This window comes from Archocentrus centrarchus, chromosome 20 (assembly GCF_007364275.1).
Source record: "Archocentrus centrarchus isolate MPI-CPG fArcCen1 chromosome 20, fArcCen1, whole genome shotgun sequence".
NCBI classification, from domain to species: Eukaryota; Metazoa; Chordata; class Actinopteri; order Cichliformes; family Cichlidae; genus Archocentrus; species Archocentrus centrarchus.
The window spans coordinates 12,467,583-12,484,847 of NC_044365.1; the positions used below are offsets into that span (position 1 = coordinate 12,467,583).

Genomic DNA, 17,265 nt, shown 5'->3' on the forward strand with positions numbered 1-17,265 from the left:
TAGATTTGCAGGCATTTAGTCACTCTCATGACCTTTAACCTCATGTTTTAAATATTAACGTTCACCAATAACCTGAACACCTCACCCAGGACGCATCCTAGTCAGATGTCCAAACCACCTCAGCTGAGTAGCAGCTCTGCCCTGAACCCCTCATGAATTACTGCCCTTCACGCTATTGCTAAGGGAGATCGGGTGAAGAGCTACTAATTAGATATTCCTCTTAAAAAGAAAAAGAGTGGCTTTAACTCTGGCCTTCTACATCTTATCACACAAATTGTTAAACCACAGTAGCTATATCATAATGTGATTATGTCACAACACAGATAACATAATTTTCCAAAGGTGCAGATTAAAACTACAGTGGAGCTCATAAAAAGTTATAGTCCATGTCTTCGCTGCAGTCTGCAGTGTGTTGTTACCCAAAGATGAGAGTCCCTTAACTGTTAAGATGTGCCACCACAGCCTATAAATTCTTCACTAACAATGTCCAGTGAAAGCGTGAGTACATGTGTCCTCCTTATTTATTGCTTAGTTTCTATGTTATCAGGGCAAAGTCACAGGTCAAAGTTAGGGGTGTGGTAACATCACTCAAAAGACTGTTTTCCATGGTGAATGTGATTTAAGGGTACACAGGAGTCAAGTGGTGTGCTTCAGTTCACAAACTTTCATTTGTGCTGCTGTGTCATGTTATCGTTGAAATCATCATTTGGATTCTTTTTTAACTCTACGCCTTGTGCTCTTTTGTTACAAGATGTGCTTTCTATCCTTACCATGTGGGTGTAGTGTCTGAGAGCATGCTGTTGACAGCTGGGCAGTACCATGCTGCACCATCTGGAGCCCCTCAGGCTGGCACCTGAGCAGGGCAACCAAAAACGAGCAAAGGGGCTTCGTGTCTGTGCTGGCACTGCAACCCGAAGCCTCCCTCATGACAGTCTCTGGGGAGCATGTGGGGAGAATGGCCAACACCTAACAGTAACATAGTGTATATGCAAATAATCTTGTTCACAGAAGGAAAACATAAATACCCTCTGAATAAGCAACTGTAGCTGGTGATGTTGGCTGTAAACTAATAAAATTTATTCAGAATTAGTAGCACAGCTTGATCTAGTGAATTTTGATTTTATTATTTTAAAAAAAATGAATGTGGACCTATGCATGTTATGGTCTATAAATGAGCCTCTTCCCCTTAAATTAAGTCAAAGTAGGTCTGCCAGGGAAAATTCCTTCAACAGACATTTGTGGTCTTGGTGATTCTGTATAATTCACTAATTCCAGATACTGATTCTTGCAAATTTATTTGTACATTCATTTAAGTATTGCTTCCCATATAACTCACTAAAGTAGTTCTCAAAATGTGGGTGTTGAGCTGCTGCAGGTGGGGGAAAATGAGCAAACTAACTTAAATATATGTGAATTTTGTAGGTAATCTAAAAATAGTTTGTAGGTGCTGCTGTTGTTGTTTTTGGGCCTCTCCTCCTCGCGTACTTTCATAACCTGGTTGTACTCAATGGTGTGTTTTTGGTAAAACAAGTTTGTTGTTTCCACCTTTAGCAGGAACAGTTTTCTTGCTTTTGCAAAGCGTCGTGCTTTATTGAAGTAGCTCTCTTGTTATTAAATCGTTTCAAGTGTGATGTCATTAATATGATATGACACTTTTAGATCACTTAAAAATTTATACCAGTATTATCACGGACAATATGATATAGCACAGCTTTAACTCACTATACATGCTAGACTAAACAAATTGCATTTCTCAGCAATATATCCGCTAATTGTTAATTTGATAGCTTAAGAAGTATAAAACATGTGCTCTTATCCCGGATAAATCTTGAGGTATGTTGCATCAAATTGGCCCTACTACACTCTATTTATTATACTCTGATTGTGCAGCCTTAAACCACTGTCACTGACAAGACCGTGCTCAGCTGATTGATTTCATTTGCTTTGAATAAACTAAACTGGAATGGTCCTTTAGCTTGTGTGGGAGAAACCAGCAGAAGAGTATGAGAAATGGGAGGGTCAGTTGGTATGTTTTTGCCCTTTTTCTTCTCTTTTTATCTTTCCGTGTCATAGGTGTGTTCTGTTAGGATTATGTACAGCGCAAGTGATACAACTTCATACATATATGGCTTGAATCCAAGCACTGACCTATTCTCTCCAGTCTTTGTTCAGTCTACATCCCTAACAATGTGTGATCGCCACCCATTGCTTCATTTCCTCTTCACTTCCTGAAATGCAGGAAGCTGGGTGCTTTTGTCTCCCCCAGGTTGGAGAAATGGGGGAGAGAACTTAACCACAGTGGAATCGCGCCAGAGGTCACTGACACCAGACATGGAGGGGGGACACACCCTGGGTCTGTTTTAGTCACCTTCCTCTGATTTTCTTTTTCTTTTTCTTTTTTTTTACATTTAAAAATGGTTCAAATTGCTGTAGAGATTTGTTACTGCAGCATGCACAGCTTCAATGACTGAGGTGTTGTAGATTATGAAAATCTGCAAATATATTGCTTCCACTGTGATGCATTCTTCAAAAAAACTGGTGCCAAATATTCACAATGTTCATCAAAAATTGCAGACACTCTGCACCCACTGTCAGAGTCACTACTTCATGACTCCTTGTGATGGTGAATGTGGGTAAAGTAAACTGAAGTTAACTAAAGGTCATACAATGTAGATGGCAACAGTAAATCAGTGAAATACACAAAGTGGGTATTTTTTTTTTTTTCCTTCCTACGGGGGTGTCTACACAGGAGGTGGGTTAAACTTTTCTCAAACTTGAGGCGAACAGTTGAAGGAACTACCGATGATAGCAAAGGATACCATTGATGATAGGATAAGGATACATTACAGGATGATAAATTAGAAATTTATAGAGACACCTGCAGAATCAAATATTGACTGGCAAACAACCGTCAGCTGTACAGTGATGTGTGACAGGTGACAGTTAATATGAAGTATCTAAGGCCTCAGTCACACATGCCTAGAGTCCAGTTGGCGACCCCCAACCCCTCTCTGGTCACTAAGGAAAAAATGTATTCCCCGACTGGTTTTGTTGCCCGTGGTTTGCATGAGAGACGCTGCCTTGTCTGTAAACACTCAGTAATTACAGAGCTGTAGTGAAACTTGGAAAAAGTGCAATACAAACTAGGAATGGAGATTGTTCACTCTAAGAGTAAAAGCTGTGCTTTACCATGTAAACAAACACATTTCAAAAGGCACAACTTTTGTTTTGAAGTTAAATAATCTCTGTGTCAGGTTTGCATTGCATTCTTCAGTTTCACTACCAGTTGGCCACCGGGTGTTGCCAGGCAGTCTGTAACTGGTCTTCAGATCTTAGATGATGATGTATCCATATTGCAATATTGTAGTTATCAGTGTTTCCTACAAATATACTTTAGCTGTGCCCAGGTATATTCACAGATGCTCCATTATTTTTGGGGACTTTTTTAATTCCTCTGAGAGAATGGTGCCATCTGTGATTAGTTAGTAGTCTCATTTCAGCTGTGGCTAACCTGCTACCTCTGCCCCTTTCTCTTGTGTTTTCCCATCCACAGTGGAATCTAAATCTACAGGAAACACTGGCTTATTGTGGGCATTTTGTCATGATAATACTGTGTCATTAAACTGTGATATCCACCCCTTGTTTCTACAGTACTAATGTTCAAAAACTGTTTGTCATCATTAACCTACCTTAAGTTCTCCTTCAGTGCAGTTCTTCCCACACACCCATCTTTTATTCAGTATTTTGTCACTAACTCCTACATCATGGCTGTGTGTGTGTGTGTGTGTGTGTGTGTGTGTGTGTGTGCGCGCGCGCGCATATGTCAGTGTCCTTTGAGGCTCTTTAAGTGGCTCTCCAACACAAAGAGACAGGAGTTCAAAAGAGTTTGGGGACAATAGCAGCGGCTTGGATGTGTAACCTGCTGTGCAGAGAGCCTCTGTGATCTCAGGTGTATGTGCTCTGTACTTAACATTGCATAGTGTTTAATGGTACATGTAAACCAAAGCTTTACACCAGCAAGGCTCAGATCTAGTTGCAAGGCAAACTCTTCTCTCTCCACTTCCCTTTTTCTTTCATTCCCCCTCTCGCTCTCCTTCTCTCTCACCTTCATTTTCTTTTCTTTTTACCGTTTCTCTCATGTCCCATTTTCTTTTCTCATAACTTCCTCTTTTTCCTCTTATGCCTCCCTTGTCATTGCCTGCACTTATTATTTTCTGTATTTTCCCCTACTCTCTCTCACTCTCTCACTCTCTCTCCTCGCCTCCCTGTCAGTCATATTTCAAATCTGTCATCCTCATCACTTCATTTTCCTGCTCTTTTGCCCTCTCTGCCCTTTTCTCTCCCATTATCAGCCTCTCACTCTTTGTCTCATGACATCTGTCTCTTTCTCTCTGCTAGTCTGTCTGGGTGTTCGTACTTTGACCGTTCCTGTTGCACTGACATCATCCAAGAGACCAGGAAGCTGCTGATAGAGTCACCACCCCAGGCTGCTAGTTTGCATTGAATTTTAGTTTTGTTTCTTTTCAGATTTAGAATGTAATTCATGGCATTATTGTTGTGATGTTAGTCTGACATGATTGCTAAATCTTCCGCAGGTCATCGTAACGTTTAGGGGGAAATGAACCCAGACCACAATAATGATTCTAAAGTCATGTCAACAAATGGTTTCATCTAAGGTCATGAAGGATAATTAATCATCTCATCAGATCACCAGAAAATTCCACCATTAAACCAACCTCGAGATAAAAGAGTAGTCTTCTGTTCAAACAACAGTGTTTCTCTGTTGCATTAACCACAGAAACAAATATGCCAGGAGGCTCAAAATCCTACATTTCCTGTTTATAATTTAGCAGTAAAATGTCATCTAGTTTCAGCATGTTTGGGACTATGGGATTTAATTGGGACAAAGAACTAGGACACTGAATTGATACTGATACGTTCATTCAGTAGTTGTACATATTGGCCATCTGCTAGACACAGGGTCTGTAGCTGCCTCTGGTTTTACAAAGACACATCTGACAGGGGCACAAGGCACTATATTTATAGCAAAGCATAAAAGCAAATAAAATAAAAAAATACATTAAAATTAAGCGATGAAATCAGGTAATATTTTAAACACTAGCTCTACTCTTCTGTTATTTGTGTATCCTTTTTTACATTTCCCAGTAGTCTCAGATTATTTTCCGTTGTGCCCTCTACACATTATTTGTAATTGGTTGGTAAATTGGTTTCTCAATTGACAAAAAATAACTAAATAAATAAAATTGACAGCAATTATAATAATCGAGAAATCATGCAGTTTATTTCTAAAGCAAAACTGACAGCTGTTCCATTTCCAACTCCTCAAATCTGACTGTTTCTAAGAAATGGGAAAAGTTGCAAAGGACAGACATCAGACGTCATAACCAGCTATCACTGCATGTGACATATGTTGAATTGAAAAGATGAGAATTAATTTAACAAAAAAAACATGATCTAGAAAACTGCATATTTAATTTCATATTTACTCAGGTTATGTTCCTTTTTAAAATGGAAAGTAGTCAATTAAATAATTTTAAAGACCTCTTGTATGTAAACATTATTTAAGTTGCGAGGACTATTTATTTTGAACCTTAAAAAAAAAAAAAAAATATATATATATATATATATATATATATATATATATATAATTATACTTATTATACTTTGAAACATTCAGACACCTTCTGGTAGGTAAGATGTACAGAGTCAGTGTCACATCCAGATGATGGATGTCGTACAGCTGATTTCATCATCTGTAAAATGCTGAACGATATTTTTCTTGTCATTTATTGCAGTTTTTTTCTTGCCGGCCACTCTTGGATCTTTTGGTTCTGGGTGTGTATGTGTGTGCAGATGATGAGTCAATCCAAATCTATACCATTCTGCTTTGTTTGCTTAGTGCATTGATTTACAAACCGCCGTTTACACAGCGCTGGTACAGCACACTGTTGGCTGACAGATTGTTTTTCCATCAGCTCAGACCATTAGACAAGAGGTGGTTAACTCCTGAAGCCAGTCCCACATTTATAACCTCAAAATGAAAGGCTCCATCCCTCAGTGTGATTAAGTTGTACTGGTCATCCTGATGACTGTAAAATGTTATGTAATTTTGCCAAAACCACAGCCACATATTCTGCTTCTTGTTTTTGGCATTAAACAAACTGAATCAAATCTCCAGTTTTCTTTGAGGCTCATGTTTTCTTTCCTCTGTCTTCAGATCTTCCCATGGAGTACAATCCCTCAGATCATCCCCGCGCCAGCACCATTTTCCTCAGCAAGTCACAAACTGATGGTGAGTTCTGCTCTTTTTTTTTTGTTTGTTTGTTTTGTTTTGTTTTAATAATTTTGCTGAAATTCCTTCACTACTTGGCTTTCAAATGGGAAAAGATCTGTTTGGAGTTTCATGATTATCATTACAATGAAGATGAGCTAAATATAATAAAAATGTTTTTGTTAATCAGTGAAGCACCATTAGGCGTACGCTTGACTTACTCAGATAAAGCCAGTAGAGTATAATGCAATGCTGTTTTATGTCAGGGTTGCATTTGTGGTTAAATGTCCCGGTTAAAGGATTCCAGTCACTCACAGCCAGAATCATTTTGGTACAGAATAAGGAAGAAGTTTGTGGACATGCTTGGAGTTTCTGTGCAAAGTCCAAATCACAAACCTAAGTCAGTTGTTCCTAACTGTGCACTGGTGGGTGGAGAGACACTGCAGGTGGGTTACAGACAAGCAGGTGAAAAAAATGAAGTGAAATTAAGTTGAACGAATAAGAGTTTGTGGAAGAGTTTGGTGATGCTATCTTTATTTAAGTAAAATTTAACTTGAATCCTTTTTTTTTATTAAATTATTGTTAATTTTTTGAAGTGGGACAAAGTTTGATAACCACTGCTTTAAGTAAATAGCTGTTGATAACTTCTGAAGTGGACTCTAGAATGAATCACGTGAACGTAGTCCACTCAGCACACTGGGGCCAAAGAAATCAGACAATGGCACATGGCTACTTTGTAGGAAATCGAGCTATTTTATTGAAGGTGGGATTTCAGATAGCACAAGTCCCATGGACCAACATGCTTTTATCCAGCATAAAGGCTCTAGATAGAGCCCTGTACCTTCTGCTTTTATGTCATATTTTTGAAGACACACTGGGGAGTTTTGATCGTCCCTAGCAGGCACAAAGATTGAGCTTGGTGCCTCTGGAATGACACGAATATCTTATTATCAACAGAAATGTGAAGCTTTTTAGATTACTTCCCAGTTTAGACATAATCTCTTTGCTTTGATGGTAAGCTTTTGATTCAGTTGAGCAGTCTGCAGCCTGAAGGCTGATATATAGATCTGCTGTTAGGTGCTGATAATCTTTTATTAGCATCATCAGGCTCTTATGTGAAAGTCTGCTAGCCTTTGTTCTCATACTGCTGGTAAATATCAATACAGAGCAAAACAGTCTTCTTAGTATGAAGATGATGTGGTCCTGAAATATGTGACAGATGCTGTGTTCACCACTTCCCTCAATTATACCTGATTTGCTGACACACTTAATAATTACGCGTACTGTGAGTGTCTGTGTCATAAACGTAGAGACAACTTGGACTTTTGTTTTTCAGTTGCTGTGCTCAACAAAAGAGGTAAGCATGTGTGTGTCTGTTCTTGGTAGGCAGGTAACAATATGCTTATGTGTGCTTTGTGTTGGACCCTTAAAGGGAATGGCCCCTGTATGTGGTCTCAAACTGCCCTGTGGTCTCGTACTCAAACTGTGGCATCCTCTGTTAGCAGGATACTTGTCTCTGCTGCTTAGCTGTCTTTGTGGGTGTTTCTTCCATTGCACACGTCCGTCCATGAGATGTACCAGTATGAATTGGACTGCGTGGCCTCGGCTAAAGAAATTGTGATTCGGTTACTAAAATGACACATGTCAACGTCCTGAATATTTCCTATCAGCACTGTTTAGAAAAACTTGCATTTACGAAAATGTAAATAAAAACAAAAGAAATCAAGCTGGAGTTTAAAGCTGTGATCTGAAAGGAGCGTCACAAAGTTCAGTGTGCCACAAGTGAAGGCATGTTTCATGACTCCATTCAGAAATCACTGTGGTTAGGATTGTGGTTTTGTTGTTGTTGTCTTTTTTTCACTAAGCTGTGCAGCTGTTTGGTAGTGTAAAAGACTGCTGCTTTTTTGCTAGAATGTAGCACGCACACTCACATCTGCTCATTGGAAAAAGCTCAGCTTGCTTTAGAGTGTGAGTGTGTGTGTGTTTGTGCTGCAGAGGTAAGATACAGATAGTATGGGATGAGAAGGACGAGACGGCGTGCTACGGCTCTGTGTGTTCTGAGCTCTCCATCTGCTCCAGTTTGCTTTGCGAGCAGTCCTTTTCCCTTTGCGTATTCTGTTAAAACAGAGCGGGCACATACACTGATACTGTAGCTGCATGCAGAGATGCAGTGCTGTCACACAACCGTCTGCGCCACAGCTGGAATGAAGCTTGGCTTTATAAAACTAATAAATCATCACGTCCATTAAACAGAAATAATGTTGCAAATGACCATATTTGTATGAACAGAAATAAATGAAAAGATACTAACTGCTTGATTTAATTTGGAAATATGTATGTTAAGTCCTTCATCTGGACGTAGTGTTTTCAGTGGGGGAAATGTTTCATCACTCATCCAAGTGACTTCTTCAGTCATTGAGAGTGAAGATTTCCTTACCTGGATGATTGAGCATGCAACAAGACATGTATGCCAAAATAATAAATGGACTAATTAATAAGGTCACACTCATTTCCACACATTAGTACATGCTTGCCAGTGTAATCGCAGAGGAAAAAATGCTCTCAGGCTCTGAAATGTCTCTTTTTTGTGTGTAAAAACATAAGCTGTTTGCTGAAGCTGCTTTGCTTTGTTGTATGTGGTGGATAATAATTAAAGACAGGGGAAAAGCAGTGTTCATTATTTTCTGCAAGTCTGTATTGGCAGGGCACTTCTGAAGCCTGGTTAAATGCTGCTCCCTGTCTGTGAGGGCTGTGCACTGCACTCATAAGAAGTTTCTTTAAGTGTGCTTTCGTTTTCCTTTTCAGTTCGAGAAAAACGGAAGAGCCTTTACATCAACCATGTAAGTGACTATGAAAAGATTTAGCCAGTTATTTGGTTGTGTATTAAGTTTGTTCTTGTGATTGGAGTGAAATTAGTAATTTTAATGTCTTGTATTTTTTGCAAGTTCACACACATTTCGGAGAACAAGGTAAAGTCCACAGAATGATCCTCAAAGTAACCCAAACCCGTTTTCATTTTTCCTCCCCATTTTTTTTTTTTTTTTTTACACTCCAAACTCCACTTATAGTCTTAGTGTTTAAAAAGCTTTAGCTGTAGTACAAATGTAGAAGTATCATATTATGGTGTAGTTCGTCTTTGTCCCTCCCTGAGCCCCGAGAGAAGGAATTGGCTAAATGTGCTCGTTTTATGTTCGAACACATTTATTATGAGCCAGTTCCTGCAGGGCAGAATGAGACAACATTTTCCTCTCAGAAGTAATAAACTGGTTCCATTTGCACCAGTTGAAAAGTATTTTGAACAAAATGAGCCATTCATTACTCAAGTTGATGAACTGTCTGTTCATTAAGTTTGATGTTTCTCTAAAGATGTACTCCACCATAAATGCCATTCCCGCATGCAACCAAGTCAGGCACTGACACAAGACAGACGCAGTTAGTTTGTGGGCTTACGGGGGCCCTGCTTTCCATAGCTCATACCAGGCATTTGGATCATCCAAGTATGATGGAAACAGAGATTGATGTGAATGTCTGTTTTTTTTTGTTTGTTTGTTTTTCCGTATGCATGTGTGTGAACTCCAGCATTATCCGGGCCCAGTGAGACGGAAATACAGCTCATGTTCCACCATATTCCTCGATGACAGCACTGTCAGTCAGCCCAACCTTAAATACACCATTAAATGGTAAACTGGCTAATCGACGCACACCGTTAAAGGAATGTTTTGTCTTGTTGTCTTCTTACACTAGTTTTTCTTTTACCTTTTTCTGTTTACAGCGTAGCCCTTGCGATATACTACCACATAAAGAACAGGTAAGACAAATATTTGAATGTTTTCCTCATGTACCACCATATACAGCATTCCTGCAGCATCCTGCTTCATTTTGACCCAGAAAGATTGTTAAATTCTTAACGCTGAGCTGGACATTTTTCTGCAAAGGGATGTGTTCTTACTAAAGGCGATACACTTACATGAAGAGATCAATAAATCAATAAATACAGATCAATAAATACAAGTAATAAGCATTCACCCATTGGTGTACAAATAGTCTTGTTTGACTTGTTTGTAATAAATATGAGCCTAAATCTGAATGAATTTGCATGATAATTTAGTGATCATTATTTGCAAGTTTTGGCATGTCAACAACAATAGATGTATAAGTTTAAATTATTTTATATCCTCCAGTAAAATTACTACCAAATTTTCTGACTGCAGGACTTGAAGCTGTGAACTGTGAAGTTTCTTCTTTCACCTCACAAAGATGCAAATGTGAACAAATTTGTCGAGTTAATAGAATGTTGTGAATCGACTTGGAGCTCTTACAGGAAAAAAACCCCACAAAAGCTTAAGGATAAAATGTAGTGTTTCTATAAAATGAAACTGGTAAGAATTCCATATAGGGAATTCTTACAGCTGTTTGAAGTGCAGATTCATCCCCACGACTTATCAAACAGGCATATTTTAAATGGAGTTATGCAATCGTTTATTTTTTTTTATTTCCATCACTCTCTGAAAATTTTCTCTTTCATTCCAGAGACATCGATGGAAGAATGTTGTTAGATATTTTCGATGAGAAGCTTCATCCACTCTCAGTAAGGCCACAGCTGAAGATAAATTTCCTTTATGCACAAACTATACAGCTGTCAGGATTAATCAGCGAGACTAATTGCGTGAGCTGATGAACAGCAAATAAGCTCACATGGATCACATGTGAGGAAATCTGTTGTGTGTAATCTCAGGAGCCATCCGGATCATTCAGATGGATTTTAAATTGAATGTTTGCTTGACAATTTCAGTCTATAAATTTCTATAATCACTTTACCTAATTCTCCATATCCAAAAACATTAAAGCTCTGCATTCAAAAATAAGACTTCTTTGCAAGTGCATGTCTCGAGCAGCGGCTTGTGATTCCATTTTGGGGAACGACCTGATGCTTCATTTCGTCTGTTGTTATCTGGTATTTGTTGCAGAAGTCTGAGGTTCCTGCTGATTATGACAAACACGACCCCGAGCAGAAGCAGATCTACCGCTTCGTCAGGACGCTGTTCAGCGCCGCGCAGCTCACTGCTGAGTGTGCCATCGTCACTTTGGTAAGTATATGATCCAGTTCCAATTCAGCCCTTAAACCCTCTCACTGCACACTTTGATTCCATTTATATGTTTACTGTTGGAGGGACCACCACATCAAGTGCTGTTCCAATCCAACTGGTCTTAAGTGAACGTAGATTATAACAACTTAACATATTTAACTGCTTGTATGGATATTTGTTGCTCCATAGTGTAGTTGCTTACACATTTCCCTAATATGGTTTGACATCAGGAGTAGACACAAATCCTTTGGGGTTGCATCAGAAAGGGCACCCAGTCTAAAAATCTGCCCCATCAAACGTGCAGAGCTGCCTGCTGTGGTGAGCCCTTGTGAATAAGGGAGCAGCTAAAGGTAGCTGCTGCTTGTATGAATTTTACTAGCTTGTGTGTTAGTCATGTTTGTTTGGAAATGAATTTTCTCTCCTTCCCCGCTCATCTGCCCAGAAACATTTCTTTCTACACTTTGTCGCTCTGGACAACACGTGGGTCCCTGGAGGCCAGCAAAGTGCATTGTCAGTGTGGCTAGCCTGGGGGCCTGGTATTAGGTTGCGCTGCTTCCTGACAAATGGACACTCTGTGGGTGGGTAGGTGTGGGTGTTTCCTTTTTTCCAGGCAGTAACTGGAAGGTGATCACTCCGTGTTGGCGTCTTTGTCCATGTCAGGTGGTCTTTCACATAAACTGGCTAAGACTTACAGATGCACACAGAGCACATCCTGCCTCATGGTCTACCAACTGTGGCCCCTCCACAGTAAACTCTACCATGCCATCAGTAATTGAATGGGACTGTTGGCTGGTGGTTATTGGTGTAGCTTAGCTGACACAGCTAAATTTACACAGGGGAGCTGAGATGAAAGCTGGGCGTCTTCCTTTCCCCAAGTCATCACATCAGAGGCGAGGAAAGAGAAGGTCTCTTTAGAGGATGGAAAAGGAAAAGATTCAGCGAGTGAGCATGTCATCTTCTGGGAAAACAAATCACATTTCCCGTAGAGGGAACCAAAATCAGACACAGGCAACTTACTGTAAGAAATTAAGTTATTGTGTTTAATTATGAAACAAGCTATAGCTTAGCATCCTGAAATTGAAGTGACTATGCCAGTATGTAATCTCCTTGCATTTCTTCCAGGCCTTCTCAGTCTGTGTCACTGGCTGCCAGTTTTGGGCACAGCAGAGAGAGGCTGGTGTTACTGGTATTGAGCACAACTTGTCTAATTAACCACCTGAGCTGCGACAAACTGGGCTGCAAAGTTGCACGAAATGACTTATTAATTTCCACTTCATAACCACCATCCTTGTCTTTGCCTCTCTATTTTAAGCTCGACTAATTTACTGAAATATTTATTAGGATGTCAAAGTACCTCAAAGTGTGAAAGAGCATTACAGTATACAAAGAAACTAAACTATGCTTGTGTAATTTTTTGTGTGCACAATGTAAATTAAAAAAAGAAAAAAGGTTTGTAATGCTTGGCAGTATGTACAGGGAGCTGAATGAGCTTTTCAGAGAAAACAGTGAGGTACGCTGTGGGCTCCATGCACAAACTATTTCAGCTTTCTTGCTTCAAGCTATAAAATCTAATAGAATACCTTCTCTCTTATACTTTAACAAAATGACGATCAGAAGGTTTAACATCAGCTTGTGAGGATCAGGTGCCTGTGTGTTCTGTGTGCTTTGTGATGTGCAGACTGTGGGAGTTATTTTGACCGAGAGAGAAAGAAATAACGCAGGGGTTTGATTGGCATGGGTATTTCATGAGGGAGCTCCGGGGAAGCTGAATTTTATCCCCCCTCGTCGGAGGAGGAGGAGGCAGGAGGAGGCAGGAGACTACAAAACAGTAAAGCAGCAAACTAACCCTTCAAATAAATGAAGGCAGGGAGAACAGAGGGTAATTAAAGACAGAAAACCCTGAGGAAACAAAGGCTTTTGATATGATTATTACCGTGTTGTTTACTTGCTTATCTTTTGCACATTGTGTTAGCTTTTCACTCATGGGTGAAGGAAAACACAGACTGATAGCAGTTCAGTGATTTGACTCTTTTGACCCCGTGTGTAGGATAATTTAGTTGTATGAAACTGTACTCACTACAATGTTTGGTTATATCTCACTTCATTGTGTTGATTCTGGGCTCAAGCTGTTAAACAGAAGACAGAACCCAGAGTTTTCTCAGTGTTTATAAGCGTGTTTTTCCAAGATACTTACTTGTGACACATCCCTTTGTCTAAGGTGTATTTGGAGAGGCTCCTGACCTATGCAGAGATCGACATTTGCCCTGCCAACTGGAAGAGGATCGTGTTGGGAGCCATCCTCCTGGCTTCCAAGGTCTGGGATGACCAGGCGGTTTGGAATGTCGACTACTGCCAAATTCTCAAGGATATCACTGTGGAGGACATGTGAGTTACTGGAAACACATTTAAAATGTTGCAGTTTGTTGATATCAACAGTGTTTGCAAATGTATGTCACCACAGAGGAGAGGCCTGTAGACTGAGGTCAGTTGCATCTGATTTTTAAAGCAGACGACATCCGCTGTTATTTCTGCATTAGAAATTTCTCACAGTTAGTCATGCTTAGCCTTCATGGCCAACTCAACTTTTCATTTTCATTGTATGATCTACCCAGATGCATTTTATTATTGAACTATTTGGAAGGAAAAAAAGCAGCTAACACACATAAATTAAAAAACACATTTCCAAGTAACAAAGCTCTTTCCCAAAATGTTCCTAAAACAACTGAGAAGTTGTCTGATCAGGTTTTAATGGCAAACAGACTTCTGGGATTTGTTACTTAGAGAAATAATACTTATTAACTGATGGCAAGGGAGCTGAAACCAAAGATATTCAGTCCTTTTTCTTTTCCCTGGAATCTGTGTTTTTCACCATGATCTTATGACTGGGAAGAGTCTGGGCTGCTTCCATCAGCGGCTTCGCTCAAAGCGACATCTGTGTCCTTGTGCAGAAGGTGCAGAATCACATGACAGAATATACCATATGATGGCTTAAATAACATTAGCATGCAGAACATGCTGCGGCACATTTCTTAGAATGTAAAACATTCAGAGATAAAAAAAGGCTTTTCCCGGCAGGGGCCGTGTCTTACAAAGTCTGCGTGGTACGCCAATCACACGTTGACTTTAGGTGAGATTTGTTCCTGTCACATCCTTGGAGCACAGTTGCACTAAAACAAGGGCTGTTAACTGCCAGTTATTTTCATCGCTGATAGTGGTGCTGATGGATTAATCAGTAGCTAACATTTTCATATGACCAACATTCCAGCACTCACAGATGCTTCCTATCACAGAAAACCAATATGCACATTTGAAAAACTGCAAATGATGACTTCATGGGATTTTTGCATGTGAACAGCAACACAACATAAACTACTGTTTGTCTTTCTTTTTTTCTCCCACTTTCTGGTATAGAGCCAGGATTCTCTAAATGCAGGGTGATTGACAGCTCCCTTCAACTGTATGTAGGCTCCTAAAGTGGCACGCAGCCATGAAAATCCCTGTCATAGAGTGTCAGCCGTTGTAATAAAGCCTTCCTCTTTGACTGATGATCACTGAATGGGGTGATGGCAGATACAGTTACATTGTCTTTCTATCCTGAGGATAGCCGGTGCTAAGAGTCATATGTTTGATGCTCTGCACAGTAGGCTCTGGTCATATTGTCTAACGCCTTTGCTCTTTATTTTGTTCTGGAGCTCAGAGTGTCTGAGGGACTTCAGATTACATTAGTTCCTTTTGTATCTTTTCCCAAAAAATTGTAATAATCCACATGCTGTCATGTCAGTAACCCTTAAAACAAGGCTGGTTTGTGAGGTCTCAACAAGTTGACAGTGAGAGATACACAGTCTTCAGGGTTTGCCCTGAAAAAAGTGTGAACCTCTATCTGATTTTTTTTTTTTTTTGTGTGTGTGTCAAAGTTTTAATCTTAGATTTTGGGGTATTTGCTGCAAAACAGGAAAGATGCCCCTCGAGCGTTATGTAACCCTGGTTACAGTTAATTAATAAGAGTAAGGAAACATCACTAAGTCAATATCAGAAGCACCAGGAACTTCAGGAGCCCAGGGTGCAAACATCATGAAAAGCAATACCAGTAAACTTTGCACAAGAATGTGTATCGAACACACAGCAGCTACAATTACATGTACTTCACACAGCAGTTTACAGTACTGTATCTGCCCCACCGTGGAATGGGAACAAAGCTCAGTCTTCTGAGAAGTCTGGATAATCTCACCTCGCCATCCAGTTAACTGGAACCGTGGAATCTCTCCTCTTCAGTGGAGGCTTTGCTTTGGACTCGGTTCGTTCATCAAGCCACCGTTTTACCCAATGGTTCAAAAACCCGACCGCTGAGCAGGGTGAAGTTGTGAACAAAATCCCATACAGCAGAGTTATTTCCAGCCTCAACAAATGTGCTTAAGTAACACAGCAATTTGCCAAACACATAGCTCTGTACAAACATGAACACAATGGCAACCGCAGCAAGTCACATGATCAAGGTCGACTGCAAGGATCACCGGGAGCTCTCCGCTGATTGGCTCGGTTATGTCAAAACAGATCACCTGATTCGTCCACCTCTTTTTTTCCAACTGAAAAAAAAGGCATGTCTAAGTTATTTATTTACTTAAATCGCAAAACATCAAATGTTACTGTTTCCTAGCCGGGCTACAGCGAGGACACACAACTGACTTATACCACATCCATCTCAAATCCAAATCCACAGGAAGTTTGTCTGGTCAGAGGTGCCTCTGCTGCCACCTCTGACCCCCCCACCCACCCACCCTGCTTTCACACTTTTCTGCATCAGTGGATGTCTATTCTTGTCCATGGGCTCAGATTCAAAGAGCAATGACCGTAATCCACCTGTTCGGGATTCTGTGAGTGGAGCGTAGTATGTGCTTCTGCTGTGCTCCCATATGGTAATTTACTGGACTGTGGCTCTGGATTTGACCAGAGATTTCCTCAGAAGGTCAAGTTTGGTCTGTTCAAATCCCTGTTCTGGAACCTAGCCTGCTGAATTTCCCTTTCCACCTACTGACTGAGCAGTAGAAATGTCTGGGGAGAATACTGAGGAGCAGAGCAACACGAAACGAAATAGATGAAAATAGGCTGAATGAGGAAGGATGAAACAGAAGCAGTGTTATTAGGCAGAGTTTGGCTACAGTGGAGCCTAAATTTAGCCCGTCTGTTGCTGCATGCCTGTAAAAATGTGTGGGTGAGGAACAAAGGCTAGGAAGAAGAGATGGCTAGTGGTTACAGTGCAGAATGATTCGGTCATAACTGAAGAGTAACAGATGAAAGCATCTGTCATCGCGCTGCAGAGGGGATCACAGGGCTGCTGAGAATGAGGCACTGCATGACAACAGCATTTTCAGGATGTGGGATTAATTCTTTCTTACACATAATGCTCAGTGCTCCTTGCATAGATTCCCTTTCAGAAAAAGGAGAGCCTTATGTTTGGTGGTTGTACTGAGGATTTACTGAGTGCACCCTGCGCATCTTTGTGAGATGATTGTTTTGGCTGGAGACGAGCTCAGCTTCATTATTTCTAGTCTATTGGCCTCCTCTCACTCAATACAGGATTTCTTAGTTGATAGAATTTATTGATCAAACTAATCTTATGTGAATAGCATCCAGGTCTAATGAATCAACTCACATGTCTTTTTTTTGGCAAAGGAATGAGCTGGAGCGTCAGTTCCTGGAATTGCTGCAGTTCAATATCAACGTGCCGTCCAGCGTCTACGCCAAGTATTACTTTGACCTGCGCTCGCTTGCTGAGGCCAATAACCTCAGCTTCCCCCTGGAACCCCTCAGCAGGGACAAGGCCCACAAACTAGAGGTGAGCACTGTGCTAAGATACTAAGAAATAAGTTTAGGTTTTTGGAATTCAGG

General features: G+C 40.3%; 1 protein-coding gene across 4 annotated transcripts in view; it reads left to right on the forward strand.

Annotated features, from left to right (window-relative positions):
* ccny (cyclin Y) overlaps positions 1-17,265 on the forward strand; it is a 36,800-nt gene that overhangs the window by 14,901 nt on the left and 4,634 nt on the right. Inside the window, exons 2-11 of one of the 4 annotated variants that reach the window (XM_030756717.1) lie at positions 6,239-6,313; positions 7,629-7,649; positions 9,098-9,132; positions 9,238-9,261; positions 9,872-9,972; positions 10,065-10,100; positions 10,823-10,880; positions 11,260-11,379; positions 13,598-13,764; positions 17,050-17,212. In XM_030756717.1, coding sequence (XP_030612577.1) covers positions 6,239-6,313; positions 7,629-7,649; positions 9,098-9,132; positions 9,238-9,261; positions 9,872-9,972; positions 10,065-10,100; positions 10,823-10,880; positions 11,260-11,379; positions 13,598-13,764; positions 17,050-17,212 — 800 coding nt within the window. The remainder of the gene's footprint in view (positions 1-6,238; positions 6,314-7,628; positions 7,650-9,097; positions 9,133-9,237; positions 9,262-9,871; positions 9,973-10,064; positions 10,101-10,822; positions 10,881-11,259; positions 11,380-13,597; positions 13,765-17,049; positions 17,213-17,265) is intronic. The other 3 variants (XM_030756719.1, XM_030756718.1, XM_030756720.1) reach the window with 3 other exon arrangements.